This window comes from Henckelia pumila, chromosome 4 (genome assembly GCF_033568475.1).
Source record: "Henckelia pumila isolate YLH828 chromosome 4, ASM3356847v2, whole genome shotgun sequence".
Classification (NCBI taxonomy): domain Eukaryota; kingdom Viridiplantae; phylum Streptophyta; class Magnoliopsida; order Lamiales; family Gesneriaceae; genus Henckelia; species Henckelia pumila.
This window is the reverse complement of record NC_133123.1, coordinates 65,607,766-65,622,750: the sequence shown is the minus strand read 5'-3', so window position 1 is coordinate 65,622,750 and position 14,985 is coordinate 65,607,766. Positions and strand designations below refer to the sequence as shown.

Below are 14,985 nucleotides of genomic sequence, written 5' to 3'. Positions count from 1 at the left end.
AAAAAATTTATAATACTTTTTAATAGAGAATTTAGAATGAACACCATGTTTTTTATTCAAATTTCAAGGGACAATGAAAATTTTGTTTTCTAAAATAAATCTACATAAATATTAATTTTTCTTTAAATTCTTATAATTTCATCTTTTCTGATCGTATAACACGTGCAACACACGTCCTGCTTACTAGTACCTAGAAATATGAAGGATGAGATATCACGTCAAATAAAGATAAAAAAAGGTGAAATGACGGGCTTTGTGAATAGATTAACTTGATTATAGGATTTCATATGAATAAAATCCTCTTGATTCAAAGCTTCGTTTGAAGTCATTTTTTTTAAAAAAATTTTCTCCTCAACAAAGAGAAACATGAATTAACGAATAATATTATGTCTGAATAATTAACTTAAGGCTCTGATACCATTTTTTACGGATAATTCTTTGTACCATGAATAAGCACAAAATCTTTAGATTTTAGCATAAAGTCTTTAGATTTTAAGCATAAATCCAGTACAAGAATTAAACAATTAAATATTCAAGTTTTGTGGTCCTAGGGAGCTATTGCAAAGAATCTTATGGGTAGGGAGCTAGAGCAAAGTCAAGTTTGGATTTGGGGATTTATCACCAATTTGCTCAAACATAGCTGTATATATATATATTTAAAAAAAAAACGATTGCTCAAATTTTGTTCTATCATTAATAATTTCAAATGATCGTACAATTAGGTGATCCGACCCGCTGTTGGAATAATTAGGTTTTTCAATTGGTAAGAAAATTTCAAAGTGAGAAATTAAACATAAAACAACTTATTCACGTGATTATATATCAAATTAAACACTAAAAAGTAAAAATTAACTAAACACAAAACCTCTTCGTATATAATTATTTCCAAATACGGCCGAGGGCAAACCGCAACGGCTATATAAAATAATAACCCCTTTTTTCCAAATTTAAATTTGAAATCAGACCCAACAACGGCCGAAAAACAAGAACAAGATATTCCTTTAAACCCTCCAACAAATTTCAGATCAAGAACCTTCCCTTCGCCCTCATTTGGCCTCTCCATCTCTTCAAGGTTTTCTTTTCTTCTCATTTTTCCGGAGTTTCTTTTGATTTTAGTTATATTACGTTGATCAGAAACTATTTATTCTGTTGTTGAAGATATCGAGTGCTGCTGATGATGGAATTTTGTTTCTTTCTGATCCCAATTGATATATTTGTGCCTCTTTCATCTCTGATATGTTGAAAAGTTCTTTTCACTGCGCTGTTACGTTTACTGCATTTAGATTTTGAAGAAGTGGTGGGTTGTTTTTGGGTTTTGTTTTGTGGGCTTGTTCGAATTTATTTGCGTGGATTCTCTTTTACATGATCGAATTTTATTTGTCTCACGGGGTATGTGATGCGAGGGTTTGGTTGGATTTATCTATGATTGGCGTATGGTTTTTTTTTTTTTTTTTTGTATGTGTCTTTCTTATCATATGATTGGAATTTTGATGTCACGAGGGCTGAATTTGTTTTTGTTTTTTGGTTGTTGGTATTGCAAGACTCTGTGCCAAGATGAACGATCTTATGACGAAATCGTTTCTAAGTTATGTTGATCTCAAGAAACAGGCGATGAAGGATCTTGAGGCAGGGCCAGATATCGAAATGGGGCAGCTCAACCCTGATGATGAAAATAATCTGTCGAAATTTTTCGAAGAAGTGGGCACTGTCAAGTCTGATATGGAAGAGATCACCAATCTGCTTCTTGATCTCCAAGACCTCAACGAAGAGACGAAATCCTCTCAAAGTTCCAAGGTTCTTCGAGGATTAAGGGACAGGATAAATTCCGATATGGTCAACATTCTTAGAAAGGCCAAAATCATCAAAACAAGATTGGAATTACTAGACAAGTCCAATGTGGCTAACCGTAGCGTCTCTGCTGCGTATGGAGAAGGAAGCCCAATAGATCGCACAAGAATGTCAGTGACTCATGGACTTAGAGTCAAGCTGAAAGATATGATGAATGATTTTCAGTGTTTGAGGGAAAAAATTGTTTCTGATCACAAAGAAGGGCTTAAGAGGAGGTACTATAGTGCCACAGGGGAACAACCGAGTGAGGCAATGGTTGAGAAGATGATATCAGGAGGTGGTCTGCAGGGGCTTTTCGAGGGGAAGGGAGATTTAATGTTGGAGAACCACGAAAGGCATGAGGCAGTGAAGGAAATACAGAGAAGCTTGGTTGAACTACATCAAGTGTTTCTTGATATGGCTGTTATGGTTGAAACTCAGGGAGAACAAATGAATAATATCGAGCAAAATGTGGTGAATGCTGGAGCGTATATCAGTGGTGGTACAAAAGAGCTTGATCGTGCTAAACGAATGAAGAACAAGAGGATGTGGGCCTTTTGGATCGGTATAGTGGTGCTTGTGTTCCTATTGATATGCCTCATCGCAATTTTATTCTGAAAACTTTTAACTACTAACTTCCCAAGATTTATGATGGTGGTTATAATGATCATTTGTTTCAAATATGTTGTGTTCAATCCATTTGAGGTTTGTGATGTGCTAATTCTCAGTATTCATTCATTGTTTGTCTTGTGAAGAGAGACATTGTTAAGACTTTTGTACGTATCTTTGTTATCGGCCCTATAGTCAGTACAAATTTTCTGCTACATGTAGTAGTGTTGTTGAATGCTATATTCTTTGAATGGGGTTCTTTTCTTCTGTTGTTTTGGAAACACATGTTCTATATCCATGTTGCGTAAAAGGCAGACGGCGAGCATCAACTTAACACAATACAGACTTAACCTGCCCTTTACAAAATTTGTACATGCTAGACAATATATAGGACTGCAAGTAAACTGAGCCACTTGTGATAGTTTAGACTGAATTCATGTAATCTGGTTATGATTCTGAGTCGAGTTCCAGCGTTGTTGTACCAGACTCAAGTAATTTGTTCGTGGATGCTAGTATGGAACCTGGTCCATCCTTGGTCATGTCACAATACATTCTATACACACTACTTATGTTTAAACTATTTTAGGGCGTGGGCGTTAGCTAAATCTTAATGAGTGTTGCTATGGTTAATTATTCATACATCGAGATCGAATAGCTGACTCATGGTTATTAATGCTAGTAATTATGTAAAGTGAAAACAAGGATATGAGTTTGAATGCAAATTGTATAGGCTAAACATAGTTACATAGAATAAGCTGCAAGGTTGATTCGACCCGGACCCAAGATCTCGAGCACAAGGGTGTTGAAACTCAAATTCTGTGATAAATCACACAATAAATATATATATATATATATATATATATATATATATATATATATAAAAGCAATTTCATTTTAGAGACATGATTTCTTGTTCTGGCAAACCTAACCATGGATTCCCATTAATCAATACGAGGGTTCAATCAAGTGTTATCCACCTTTTTACTTGATTCTAGAAATGTGAGTCAGAGGAATCTTTTGTGGTGATAATTGTTGGCATCAACATTTTCCTCTTGCTGGGAAAAAAGTGACTTTGTTGGTTTTGCCTTTCTTGAAGTTCATCATTGAATTATGATGCTCAAAAGACTGCAACTCGTACCGTTTGGTCAACAATTTACATTATTGCTTGGAAACTAGTCATGGTATTCATGATGATTCCTTGTCCTTTTTAGCAAATGAGTGATTCTAACTGTGAAAAAACATTTTCCATGTATTTTTTGTATGAGAATATTTCGTAAATAAAATGTACCGAGAGTGTTTATCAGTGTAGCATAGAATCACCCTTAGCAAATGGATAAATCTGAATTGTTTTCATCTCAATTGTTAGCCCAAAAATCTCGTACAAAAAATGCAGCCGAAGTGTTTATCCATAAACATAGATTCAACCTTAGCAAATGGGTAAATTTTAATCTCGTGATCACCTCCAGAAAACATAACTATTTGATGTCATTAATGTTAAAAGTTTTTGGGCAGATGGAGATTTTACTTGAATCTTGATTGTTTTAGAGTGTCAGAATTTATAATTTAGAAAATTTGTGGATATAATTCGAATGAAATTCCTTGCGAAAAGATGCCAAATATTTTATAAAAAAGATATTATGGAGTCCTGATAAAAATGACAGGTCTCGTTCTAATCTTGCAATAGTAAACATCTACGTTCTACAGGTTGGCTCTTGTCTACTTTATCTTCCATAGATTGCTTAAAATTGCTTTCAGATTTAATTTTGTGGACAACTTTTGCAATCTGATGATGATGTTTCACTTATTCGTTATCTGCTGCATCTATCAGTCTTAAATTTTCTTGGGCTGATGTGCAAATTTGGGGAGGGGAGTGTGTGTGTGTGAAGGAAGATGCAAATTGACAGAGATGATTAATTAATAGCAAATTTTGGCTACTTTCTCATTTTCTTTTTGCTCATCATTACCATCATGCATATTTCTCGACTGCTAGTATACACAAGATACACACTGGCATGTACTTTTGGATAACCAAAAGAGATCATCATCGTACGAATCCGGGGCTCCGGCTCGAGCTCAAGCTCGAAACGTCTAGTTAGTAGTGGCAACCTCACATCTCCTGTTTCACATGGCTGGCATCCATGTAACCTGCAAAATTATTCGTAGTTCCAATATTCAAATCTTGGGTCTTAGAAATAGGACATGATCTTGAATTCTATGGTGTAAAATTTGAGAGCATTTATGGTTTGATGCAGGAATTAGTTGGCCACAAATGTGTCAATTCTGTATCAGAACTCTTGCCGGAACTGCTTGTGTATTTTACAGCACTGTGTTTGTGTATTATTGACATTGAAAAGCCAGTCTTTGATCATTGTCATTTAATGTGGTAGACAAAAAGCAAACTACCTAATACACTACACTACTTTATTCATGAGGACCACCTGAGGGGGGGAATGGCATTTTAATAACGTATGTTTCACTGTTTTTTGGGTTTCAAGAAAAAGAAAAAGAACACAGTAATGCGGTAATATCCTAAAATTTGTGGGATTTTCTATTACTTTAAATTATCAAAGAAACAGACATCAAAGTCTGAATGAACGCCGAAGAGTACCTGTAAATGGCGGAGAAACAAATGATGTTGATCTTCCTTGTTGGTAATCCATACCGTATAGATTCTGTAACTCGGCATCCCAAGTTAATGACTGAATTTGCTGTATGTTGAAGTTGGTTTTTAGGAAACATGCTTAAAATAGTATCAAAACCAAGAATTAGATGGAAAAATACTTACATTCAAACAGGACGAGTCGAATAGGGTGTCCGGAATTGACACAGGAGCACTGATCGTTCTCCGAAGCGTGGCATCCGGAGGATTTAATCCCATTTCTAGGCCACAACTTGAGACTCCTTGTCCTAATCCATTGAACTGAAGATGAGTAGGATTGACAGATTCCGCCGCCGACCCGAGCGGGGGAATGCTAGATGCACAAACCTGAAACATCTGTTTTATCCAAATGATGCATGTCATAATCGATAGTGAGCAGACTTAAAGGAGGGGGGGGTATGTATAGGATCGGAAAGCATTCTCTGTACCTCTTTAGCTAAATAGTTGTCAGTTTCAAAATCCAATCTTGGATTCATTGCCGCCAGTTTCATGGATAAGAACTGCCATAATGATTGACTGATTAAGTTCATCTTTAGAGGCGCAAATAGTTGCTAAAATTTGGAAACTAATGGCTCTGGTTCCATATATGTACCTCTACTTGTCTTTGAAGGGATTGGACATAGTTTATTATCTCGTCCAGCATCCCGGCTTTCCCAGTGATCTTGTTGCATCCCGGAACTAAATCTTGTAGGTACTTCATTCTTTCGCTGATTTTCTCCCTCCGAACCTGCCAACATTACGTCAAAAAATCCATTCAAAACGAATTCTTGCTGTTACTGGGACAGAGGAATCTCTGAATGGGGTGCTGGTGTTCTTACTCTTTCGGCCAAGCTGTGGCTGTCCGTGGCTTGCCCGCGTCGAGCTCGAACATGAATATAATCTGGCTTTGGAGCCTCGGAGGGCTTCGAATTTTCCTTTGAGTTTTCGTCGGAAGTTACTTTGTTGTCGACAGTAGTGATGGTGCTCTTGCTGTTGCTGTTTTGTTCTGTGATCTTCGTGTCCTCTTCTGCGCACCCTTTCATCTTTTTGTCCTGGGATTTTTCTTCCGCCGCTACCTGAATTCATGTCCCAAAAACCCATTTTTTATTTTTTTTCCAAATTTACTCTCAATTCAAATTATGGGAAGATTACGAATAAAAATTTAACCCTTCACCATGCATCCCTCGAGCTGCCTGCCGCTATATAAACTATAAACTCACCTTAGGAATCTGATTTTTATCAGCCTTTCTCTTCTTGAAACTCTCTTTTCCGGTGGCAGAGCTCAAAGCAGCCTCCTTTCCTTTGCCATCATTCACCTCCGCCACAGCGGGCGGGCAACTCGCAGTTCTTGGAAGAGCGCAACTCATTTCAAACTCGGACCCATTCCCATAATTCAAACCATTCCACCCCTCTTCGAAACCGGGGTCGGGCTTCATTGCTCTGCCCATCAGCAGCTCACCGAAACCTTGATCGCCATTTCCCATCAAGAAAGCACCATCAAAGTGCTCGTTCTCGTTGAAATAAGTGAAGGGATGGTGTTGGATCAAGTTCTCTTGCTGCCAATTCAGACGCGCCCGTTGCCGCTCCAGCACACTCATCTCTGCATTCCCAGAAAACATCTCCGATGAATTTTCGCAAGACCCTTTTCAAGAATTCAGCAGATAAGAGTAGATATAGTGCAAAGTGTGCTTTAACTCCAACTTCAAGCACTTTTCTTGGCCAAATAAAAGGAGTAATTCGCATCCAGTGTACGTAATTCTTGTTTTGGGAAAGTAGTGGCCAAGTTCCGACCTTTATTTAGGAGTGGAGAGAAACGAAAAGTTTGGGGGAAAATGGCAATTTTAAGGATTAAAGAGTGTGGAAATGTTGGGTATAAATATAATTTTTGGAAGAGAATTGCCGGGAAAATCTGAAAAAAGATAGCCGGAATCCGCCGGAATAAATAAGAGAGAGACTTGAATTGGGGGGAGTGGGGCAAACGGGGAAATTATTTAATGGAGCCATGATCAGAGGCCATGGTGTGTGGGCCCAACAAGCATGACTAGCCACGTGGGCGTGTCTGAGGGGCCCTAGACACTGGGACAAGGCCCAAATTCGTTTTGGGCCTTTATTTTATTAGATTAGGTGGATTACCTCATCCATCTATTTCATATATAGTAATAATAATAATAATGTATATGAAAATAGATATTCTTAAAGTTCCAAATTTGATGTGTCAAGTGTATATTGTTATGTAATGTGTGTGAAATAGGGAAGGGTTTGTATTACATTTATTGTCACCATATAGCTTGAAGAGTAGGGATTCATTCTATTCTTGGAATATCATTTGATTAATTTTAATTGCGTCTTTTTTATTATATATTATGGGTATGATGTTTTTTCCGTTATTACATGTATTCGAACCCATATCTCTTTCTTGTCGGAGAGATTTATCCAAGTGCACCAAGTACCATTATTAATTACATTTTTTGATATGTTTTTTCGTTTGTCTTTGACTCTTAACTATTATATTAAGCGAGAGACACTTATATTAACGCATATTAATGTAGCTTTATGACACCAATTGAGTTTTAATTTACTGAAACACCTCCCTCGTTTTAGAAAAATAATGTCTTTTTTTTTATTATTCAATATCCACTTCAAAAAATTCAAATACTTGCATATTATATCCTATAAATTAAATATTTAATATAACACAAAAATGCGCAAGAGACCGTTTCACGAATCACTTTTATAATACAGATCTTCAATTAAACCATGAAAAATATTTTTTTACTAAAAAATTATCATTTTCTTTGTAGTTATATTATGAAGATATATTACATACTGATTTGAGTGAAAAATATTTTACTCATATGAAAATTGTTATTTTTATGTTCAAAGTAACATTTTCATAGTAAAAAATATAATTTTTTTGTACGTCAAGTTATTTAGAAATATTGTATAATATATGTTGATTTGAGTGAAAATTATTATTTTTCATGTCAATTATATTGTGGCATACATATTAATTCGTGTGCAAAATATTATTTTTTACGTCAAAATATTATTTTTCTCAGCATGTACGTTAATCTCACATACTATACATAACCATACGATGTATTTGGTTTAAAACCCTAAGTACTACATATTTCCCTCGAAATATATAGATAAAAAAAATTTATTCACTGAAATTGAGCATCGGGACTGAAAGATGCTTAGGGCATTTGACTGGTGGACCACATGGTAGTTTCTACACATTCCTTGTCATGAGACAAGAATGATCCAGCGTAGATATCATTTCTTTTTAAATTATTTATTTATTTAATTAATTATATATATGTATGTATCTAAACATATATATAGATGTCAGTCCCCTTTTAAATGGAAGATGACTCCTAATATTATATATTTTTTAGCTGTGATTATTCCTAATATTAAATATTTCGATGTTGCTTTTTGGTTTGCATTTCAATTTTATATCCTAATTTAATGTCTTTAGTTGAGTTATAGTACGTTGTAAATGAATGGCTTGACTTTTATATGAAAATGTATATCTTAGAGTTACTTTAGAAATTGTAATATATATATATATATATATATATATATATATATATATATATTTAGTAATTTTCAGTTGCTCAACCATTCCTGCTCAACTCGTCTCCGATCACTAAAACCTGCTACCGGGTTTTAGTTGTTTTTTTTAAAAAAAATTCGTGTCACTAAAACTCACTACCGGGTTTTAGTTGTCGGGGATGAGTTGGGCATCATTGGTTGGGCAGCTGAAAATTTATATATATATATATAATATATATATATATATATATATTAATATATATATATATATAGTTTTGATCACATGAGCAACCACGATGGGCAACTACGTGAGTAACAGCTGACGTGTCGTTCACTTATTGAATGTACAAGATATCACGTCAGCTGTTGCTCACATAATTGCTCACGGTACGTAGTTGCTCATGTGATCAAAACTCATTTATATATATATATATATGTAAATATAAAATTATGGGAGGACTATACTAAGATGACTTAAGCAACAAATTAAATATCCTAGATTAAGGAAAATGACATTTCTTAAGCACTCATAATAATAAGAAAAATGTAGTTTCCTCCGCCGTCATTTGACGCCAATTTGTACTAATACTCGATATTTTTTTTTAAAAAAAAAATTCCTTTTTTATTTTTTTTAAATTATTGTAAATTTCATTGTTAAGCAGCAACTAACAAGTGTATAAGTTATATTATTATAGAATTAACGTGACATTGACATAACATATTATAAAAATAGCAAAAAAATATACGATTGATTGGGTGCATACATATAGATTAATGTCTAAAGATGGCAATTAAAGTCATATATGATAGATATATACTTGGTTCAATGTGCCTTGTAGTTTAGGTAATTCCGTAGTAAATTTTGCAAGTGACTTGACATAAGCCTTGTGATAGATATATCATGAAGGATTGATATGAATAATGAAATCGACCAAGACCATTCAAATAGTTTACATCACTTGAATTGAGGGGTTAATAGGTTCCAAAAGTAATGTGGTTGCATTTGATCCAAAAATATATCATCGTATCTTTGTCAATAACGATTTCACGTACAATATATGTGATTAAGAGTTAACGAATCGAAAATCAATCACTCAAATATGACATGGTGATAACTGAAATATAGTCTATACTATATGAGGTGTGATACATCCAGTATGATTTTATACAATGACATCAGCTGATGTTTCGAAGTAGCACACCATCAAGTGCTCCAAATAGTAATTGTTATACCATCTATTTCCATCGCATCTTTGTTGTATTATGTGATTTATATGTAAGAAAAATGTCGAATTGGTCTCGTAAGTTGTTTTATTTTCTATTTAATCATCTAACTTGTTAAAGTTGAACCTTAGTGTTGTAAATTTGCTTTTTTGTTGGTTTTTAACCATATTTTTTTGGAATACTAACGTGACACCGTAAAATACTGATATTGCATACATATTAACATATTTATTTGAAATTCGAGCACTGCTGGAATCCACTTCATCTCTTTGCATCATATGAAAAGGACACAAATGGCGTGACTTATAATTTATCTCATAAACCTTTACAACTCCCTTTGAATTTATGATGCAAAAGATGAAGTTATCTGTTTTTTTTTATTTAATCATCTAACTTGTCAAAGTAATTGGATATCTAGTCTTGTAAATTTGTTTTTTGTTGTATTTAAATCTTATTTTGCTAGAATACTGACGTGATGTCATAAAATACTAATATTTCTTACATATTAACATTTTTTATTTGAAATTTGAGCACTACTGGAATCCAATAGCTTCATACCTTGCGTCATACGAGGACACAAATGGCGTGGCTTATAATTTAGCTCATAAACCTTTAATTACGATCTCTTTGAATTTAGAATGGATTAACGACAATATTCTTTTATGTCTTAATTGTATTATATATAACACAAAAACTTTTGATTTTATATTATGGTGTTTTTCCAAAAACAAGTAATGATTTATGGGTGAATTAGGAAAAAATCCCTAAACATAAACTAGATTTATCATTCAGTCCCTCCAACAGCCAATTATCATTTGCACTCCCTGACACTCTACTGCATTTGTTTTTCACTCCCTACAAAATCCAATTTACATATTTACCCTTTATATATATAGATACATATATTATTTTCATCGGCTTTGAATTTTCTCTTTTCTGAACCCCACCTCCAATCTAAAGCCCTCACCACCCATTCAATGGCAGAAAACTCACGGCCTCAACCACCGAAACCCATCAACCGACGAAACTCACCTACAAAGAGACTGAAGCAAGCAACGAGTCACCTTCTCCGTTCTTCGCTCTTGCATATTGACCGAAGTTGTGTGTAAGTGCTCATCTTTTGTATGTGTTTATTGACCATCGATGCCTCTGTGTCCTGTGTTAATGTTGAGATTTTTCAGTCGATTTGATCTTCTTTATATGTTTTTTTTTCAGATTTGTGTAGATTTGATCTATCCAGACTCATTTCAAGTGGAATTGAGTTACTTGATATTCATTAGGTTTTAAACCCGAAAACATAATGTCATTAATATAAATTATGAATGAGAAGTCTTCATTTTGTTTATTTATTATTTCCTTTACTTGAAATATATGATTTTTGGTTGATATAAAGAAACGATTAATTATCCTTGTGGTTTGGGGATTTACCAGGACATTATAACTTTGTGATTTAAAGTTTTTCTAATTGGTGTAGCCCGCAAGATTTTGTTATTCAATGATTGTTCAAATTGATCGTATGAGCTACAATCGAAATTCCCAAATTTGATAGATAGATTCATGTTTTTGGTTATATGAAGTTGGGTCTTGTTTTTATATTTTTTATATAGGTTTTGATACGATATTATGTTATAGCCAATATTGCATTTCTTCTAGTTGAAGTAAGTGAAGATTTTAATTTTTCAATATTGATGATAATAGTGCATGAATATTGAAGTGCAATGCTTCAAGATTTTTTTTTGGGATTTAAAAAAATCAATTGTAAACTCAATCATTGTTACGCATCTATCTACTAACGAGTTTTATTTATCCGAAGAAGATATTGTTGTGCAATCCACTCACCATTTTTTTTGGCTTCTAATATTTTGTAATGTTATCTTCATTTGTTGTATTTTTAGATGCCCAAATCCATGGTTCTCTTGTATATGATTTTTATAAAACTCTGAATCAAATATTGCACCAAATAATAACATTTGGTTTAGAATGACATTTTTCTAAATAACTCTGAGGTTATATTTATGATTTATTATATAGTTCTTTGTTTGAAATGCTTGTACGTTAAATTTTGTTTGATTTATGCTGTTGAAAGATGAAATCTTACTTATTTCAGATTTAAATGAATTATAGTTCTAGAAATATCATATGCGAGAACTTTTATTGATTGAAAACTACTTTTATTTTTGTAGAATGGAATCTGGAGTAGGGTCTTCTTCCAACCTTGCTTTTTTGGGTTGCTGCAAATGTAATGAGAAATTATTTGTGATTTCAATTATGAGTGGATCTAGTTTGGATGATTTATTTCAGAGTTTGTCAAGCAAATATGAACAAATTAATCCTCAATCTATGTCACTACAATACATAGCTCCACAGTACAAGATGTACGTTACCTTGAATAACAATGATGATGCCCGTAATATGATACATCTTCACATGTGTATGAGGCTAACTATGATTGAATTGAGGGCCGAGAAAAAAGATCAGACTACAGGAGGTTTAAATACTGAGAGGTATAATTCACTCGTTCCTTTTTTTTTTTTTTCACTGTCTATACTGTTTACTTCGATAATTATTTGTTATCTTTATGTATAGATAGAGTTTGAAAGCGTGATTTTGTTGTTGTACTTCGTTATAGTTTTTTGGTGATTTTTAATGTTGATTCATCCTAAAAGTAATTCTAAAGATATGGTTGTGAAATTCATAAGGGACGATGAAGATGACAGACAATTCAGAAGTGATAATGAGCTTGAAGAGGCTCCCGTACAAAATTCCCTTGATTCTTGGTTTCATTGCATACGTGGGGTGGGCCAAACATTCAAAGATGCTGCAGAATTTAGAATTTATATGAAAAAATATTCTGTTGCTATAAGACGCTCACTTTTGTATGCCAAAAATGATCGAGATAAGATTATTGTTGTTTGTACTGAACATAGTTGCAAGTGGCGAGTTTATGCATCCAGACATAAGGCAGAAAATCTATTTGGGATCAAAAAATGCAATTTACAACACACTTGTGGAGAGGACAATTTATCTGGTAGAGGACATCCAAGAGCTGATTCAGCTTGGGTCGCAGATTTGATGAAGAATAAATTGAGGGGAGAGCCATCTTACCGTCCCTGTGCAATGGTGAAAGATGTACACAGAGATTTTGGAGTAGATTTAGAGTATCACAAGGCTTGGAAGGACAAGGAATTAGCTATGCATGATCTCCATGGCACAGATAAGGGGTGTTATGACAAATTGAGATGGTATTGTCGTGCAGTTAGAGAAACAAATCCTGGTATTGTGGCAGATTGTGAGATTGATGTAGTAACCAATAAATTCAAACAGTTATTCCTTTGTTTTAATGCATGTGCAGTTGGTTTTGCTACTGGTTGTAGACCAATGATTTTTCTCGATGGAACTCATATTAAGAACAAATATAAAGGTAGTATCCTACTTGCAGTGGCAAAAGATGCCAATGATGATCTTTTTACATTGGCATACGCTGTAGTGGATGCTGAGAATGATTCGAATTGGGAATGGTTTTGTTTTCATTTGAGAGGTGTCCTTGTTTTGCAACATATCATGGTGTTTGAAAAGTTCACTTTTTTCTCAGATAGACATCCCGGTATTATCAAGGCTGTTAAGCTATTATTTCCGGGAAGTCACCATGCGTATTGTTTGAGGCACTTGGTGGATAATTTTGTGAAGCAGGTTAGTAAGTAATTTAACTTTTTTTTTGAAATCTTCAAATAGTATTATTTATTGATGGTCATATAACTGTGTTAACTTTCTTGTCATTGAAGGTCTTGCGAAGTTATCCGCTACACAACAAAAAACATTGGTCATCTGTGTTCAAGAAAGCTGCATATGCCCCTTCACAACAAGAATTTACACGCCACATTAATAATATTTTGGAATCCATGCCTCGTGCTAGTACTTTTATCACAAGTTCTGATCCACAAAGTTGGGCAAATGCTTTGTTTCCTGGTAGGCGATGGGGTGTAATAAATAATAACATTGCCGAATGTTGGAGCAACTGGGTTAAACCAGCTCGTCATCTTCCAATTGTTTCTATGGTGGATCATGTACGTGTGCAAATCATGAACATGATGCACAGACGACGGGAAACAACATTAGTCATGGTTCAGGAATTAAGCCCGAAGAAGGAGAAGGCTCTAGCTAGCACATATATTGAATCCAGAAACTTGAGTATTAACAAATCATGTGGTTGGAAATTTGAGGTAGTTGATGGTGATAAATCATTTGCGGTTGATTTGAATGAATGGACTTGTTCATGCAAATCTTGGCAGATTAATATGCTTCCGTGCAAGCATGCTTGTGCAGCTATTAAATCAAAGTCAATGTCGCTATATGCCTTTTGTGATCGGTATTTCCATATTGAAATGTATCGTCAAGCATATAAAGGAATGATCAATCTCATACCGACATTTGACATGTACGAGAACAACAATGACGAAGGATCTGTAATCAATGCTCCGGATATACGAAGTCAACCAGGTCGTAGAAGGACTAAGAGGATTCCATCTCAAGTTGAAACACGTGTGTCAAAGTGCGGTCGTTGTCATAAGCCAGTGCACAACAGACGTAGTTGCAAAGAAGCTATAGAATAGGTTTATATGGTTAATTGAAACAGTATCTCAATATTGAGTCTACTTGTAATGATTTGACATCCTTTCTTATTATATATTATTATTACAAAGTATTGATAACTAATTACTTTTTTTACATTTTTGCAGCAGAAAAAGGAGAGAGGAAGGGCAATTGATCGTGGATTTGCCTGCTAGGAAGCATACGCGTTCCAGTGGTGGATTTGTGGTTTAGTTTTAGTTTAATGGTTTCAGTTCTTAGACATTTTAGTCCGAACTTTGTGGAGTTCTAGTTATTTATGGTTTAGCGTTGCCTAGATGGTTCTTATGTTTGTATTGTGCACAACTTATTGATATGCTTGTTATCGTTGACGTTTAACCTTGATGGTGTTGTTATTTGGTGTTGCTGAAAACATTAACACGGATGATGGTTTTTTTGTGCGCACATGGCTAGTTTGATAAATGACCAACACATGTCGGATTTGTTTACTGAATATTAGTACATATACTAAGAAATCAGGTTCACTCAATCTACACATATGG

General features: G+C 34.3%; 3 protein-coding genes across 3 annotated transcripts; 2 read left to right on the top strand and 1 right to left on the bottom strand.

Moving 5' to 3' along the window:
• The first annotated feature begins 989 nt into the window (after positions 1-989).
• LOC140867459 (syntaxin-112-like) lies at positions 990-2,576 on the top strand. The gene is made up of 2 exons (XM_073272525.1): positions 990-1,072; positions 1,542-2,576. Exon 2 carries the CDS (start codon positions 1,555-1,557, stop codon positions 2,443-2,445), a length of 891 nt encoding a protein of 296 aa, XP_073128626.1. The 5' UTR covers positions 990-1,072; positions 1,542-1,554; the 3' UTR covers positions 2,446-2,576.
• Positions 2,577-4,370: 1,794 nt separating this feature from the next.
• Positions 4,371-7,051, bottom strand: LOC140866236 (transcription factor bHLH63-like). Its single transcript, XM_073271180.1, has 7 exons — positions 6,295-7,051; positions 5,914-6,150; positions 5,688-5,822; positions 5,524-5,595; positions 5,222-5,431; positions 5,045-5,144; positions 4,371-4,581 (listed from the first exon to the last, which is right to left on the bottom strand). Exons 1-7 carry the CDS (start codon positions 6,691-6,693, stop codon positions 4,544-4,546), a joined length of 1,191 nt encoding a protein of 396 aa, XP_073127281.1. The 5' UTR covers positions 6,694-7,051; the 3' UTR covers positions 4,371-4,543.
• A 5,484-nt stretch (positions 7,052-12,535) lies between these two features.
• LOC140861105 (uncharacterized) lies at positions 12,536-14,677 on the top strand. The gene is made up of 3 exons (XM_073264110.1): positions 12,536-13,546; positions 13,639-14,405; positions 14,593-14,677. The coding sequence occupies exons 1-3, from the start codon at positions 12,536-12,538 to the stop codon at positions 14,675-14,677; spliced, it is 1,863 nt and encodes a 620-aa protein (XP_073120211.1).
• Positions 14,678-14,985: the final 308 nt, after the last annotated feature.

Coding starts and splice junctions, on each gene's coding strand:
- LOC140866236 (XM_073271180.1), bottom strand. CDS start 6,693: ATGTTTTCTGGGAATGCAGAGATGAGTGTGCTGGAGCGGCAACGGGCG. Junction 5,596..5,687: donor CCCTTCAAAGACAAGTAGAG/GTACATATATGG, acceptor TCATTATGGCAG/TTCTTATCCATGAAACTGGC. Junction 5,145..5,221: donor TCGACTCGTCCTGTTTGAAT/GTAAGTATTTTT, acceptor TTCAACATACAG/CAAATTCAGTCATTAACTTG.
- LOC140861105 (XM_073264110.1), top strand. CDS start 12,536: ATGGTTGTGAAATTCATAAGGGACGATGAAGATGACAGACAATTCAGA. Junction 13,547..13,638: donor TGGATAATTTTGTGAAGCAG/GTTAGTAAGTAA, acceptor TTGTCATTGAAG/GTCTTGCGAAGTTATCCGCT. Junction 14,406..14,592: donor GTTGAAACACGTGTGTCAAA/GTGCGGTCGTTG, acceptor ACATTTTTGCAG/CAGAAAAAGGAGAGAGGAAG.
- LOC140867459 (XM_073272525.1), top strand. CDS start 1,555: ATGAACGATCTTATGACGAAATCGTTTCTAAGTTATGTTGATCTCAAG.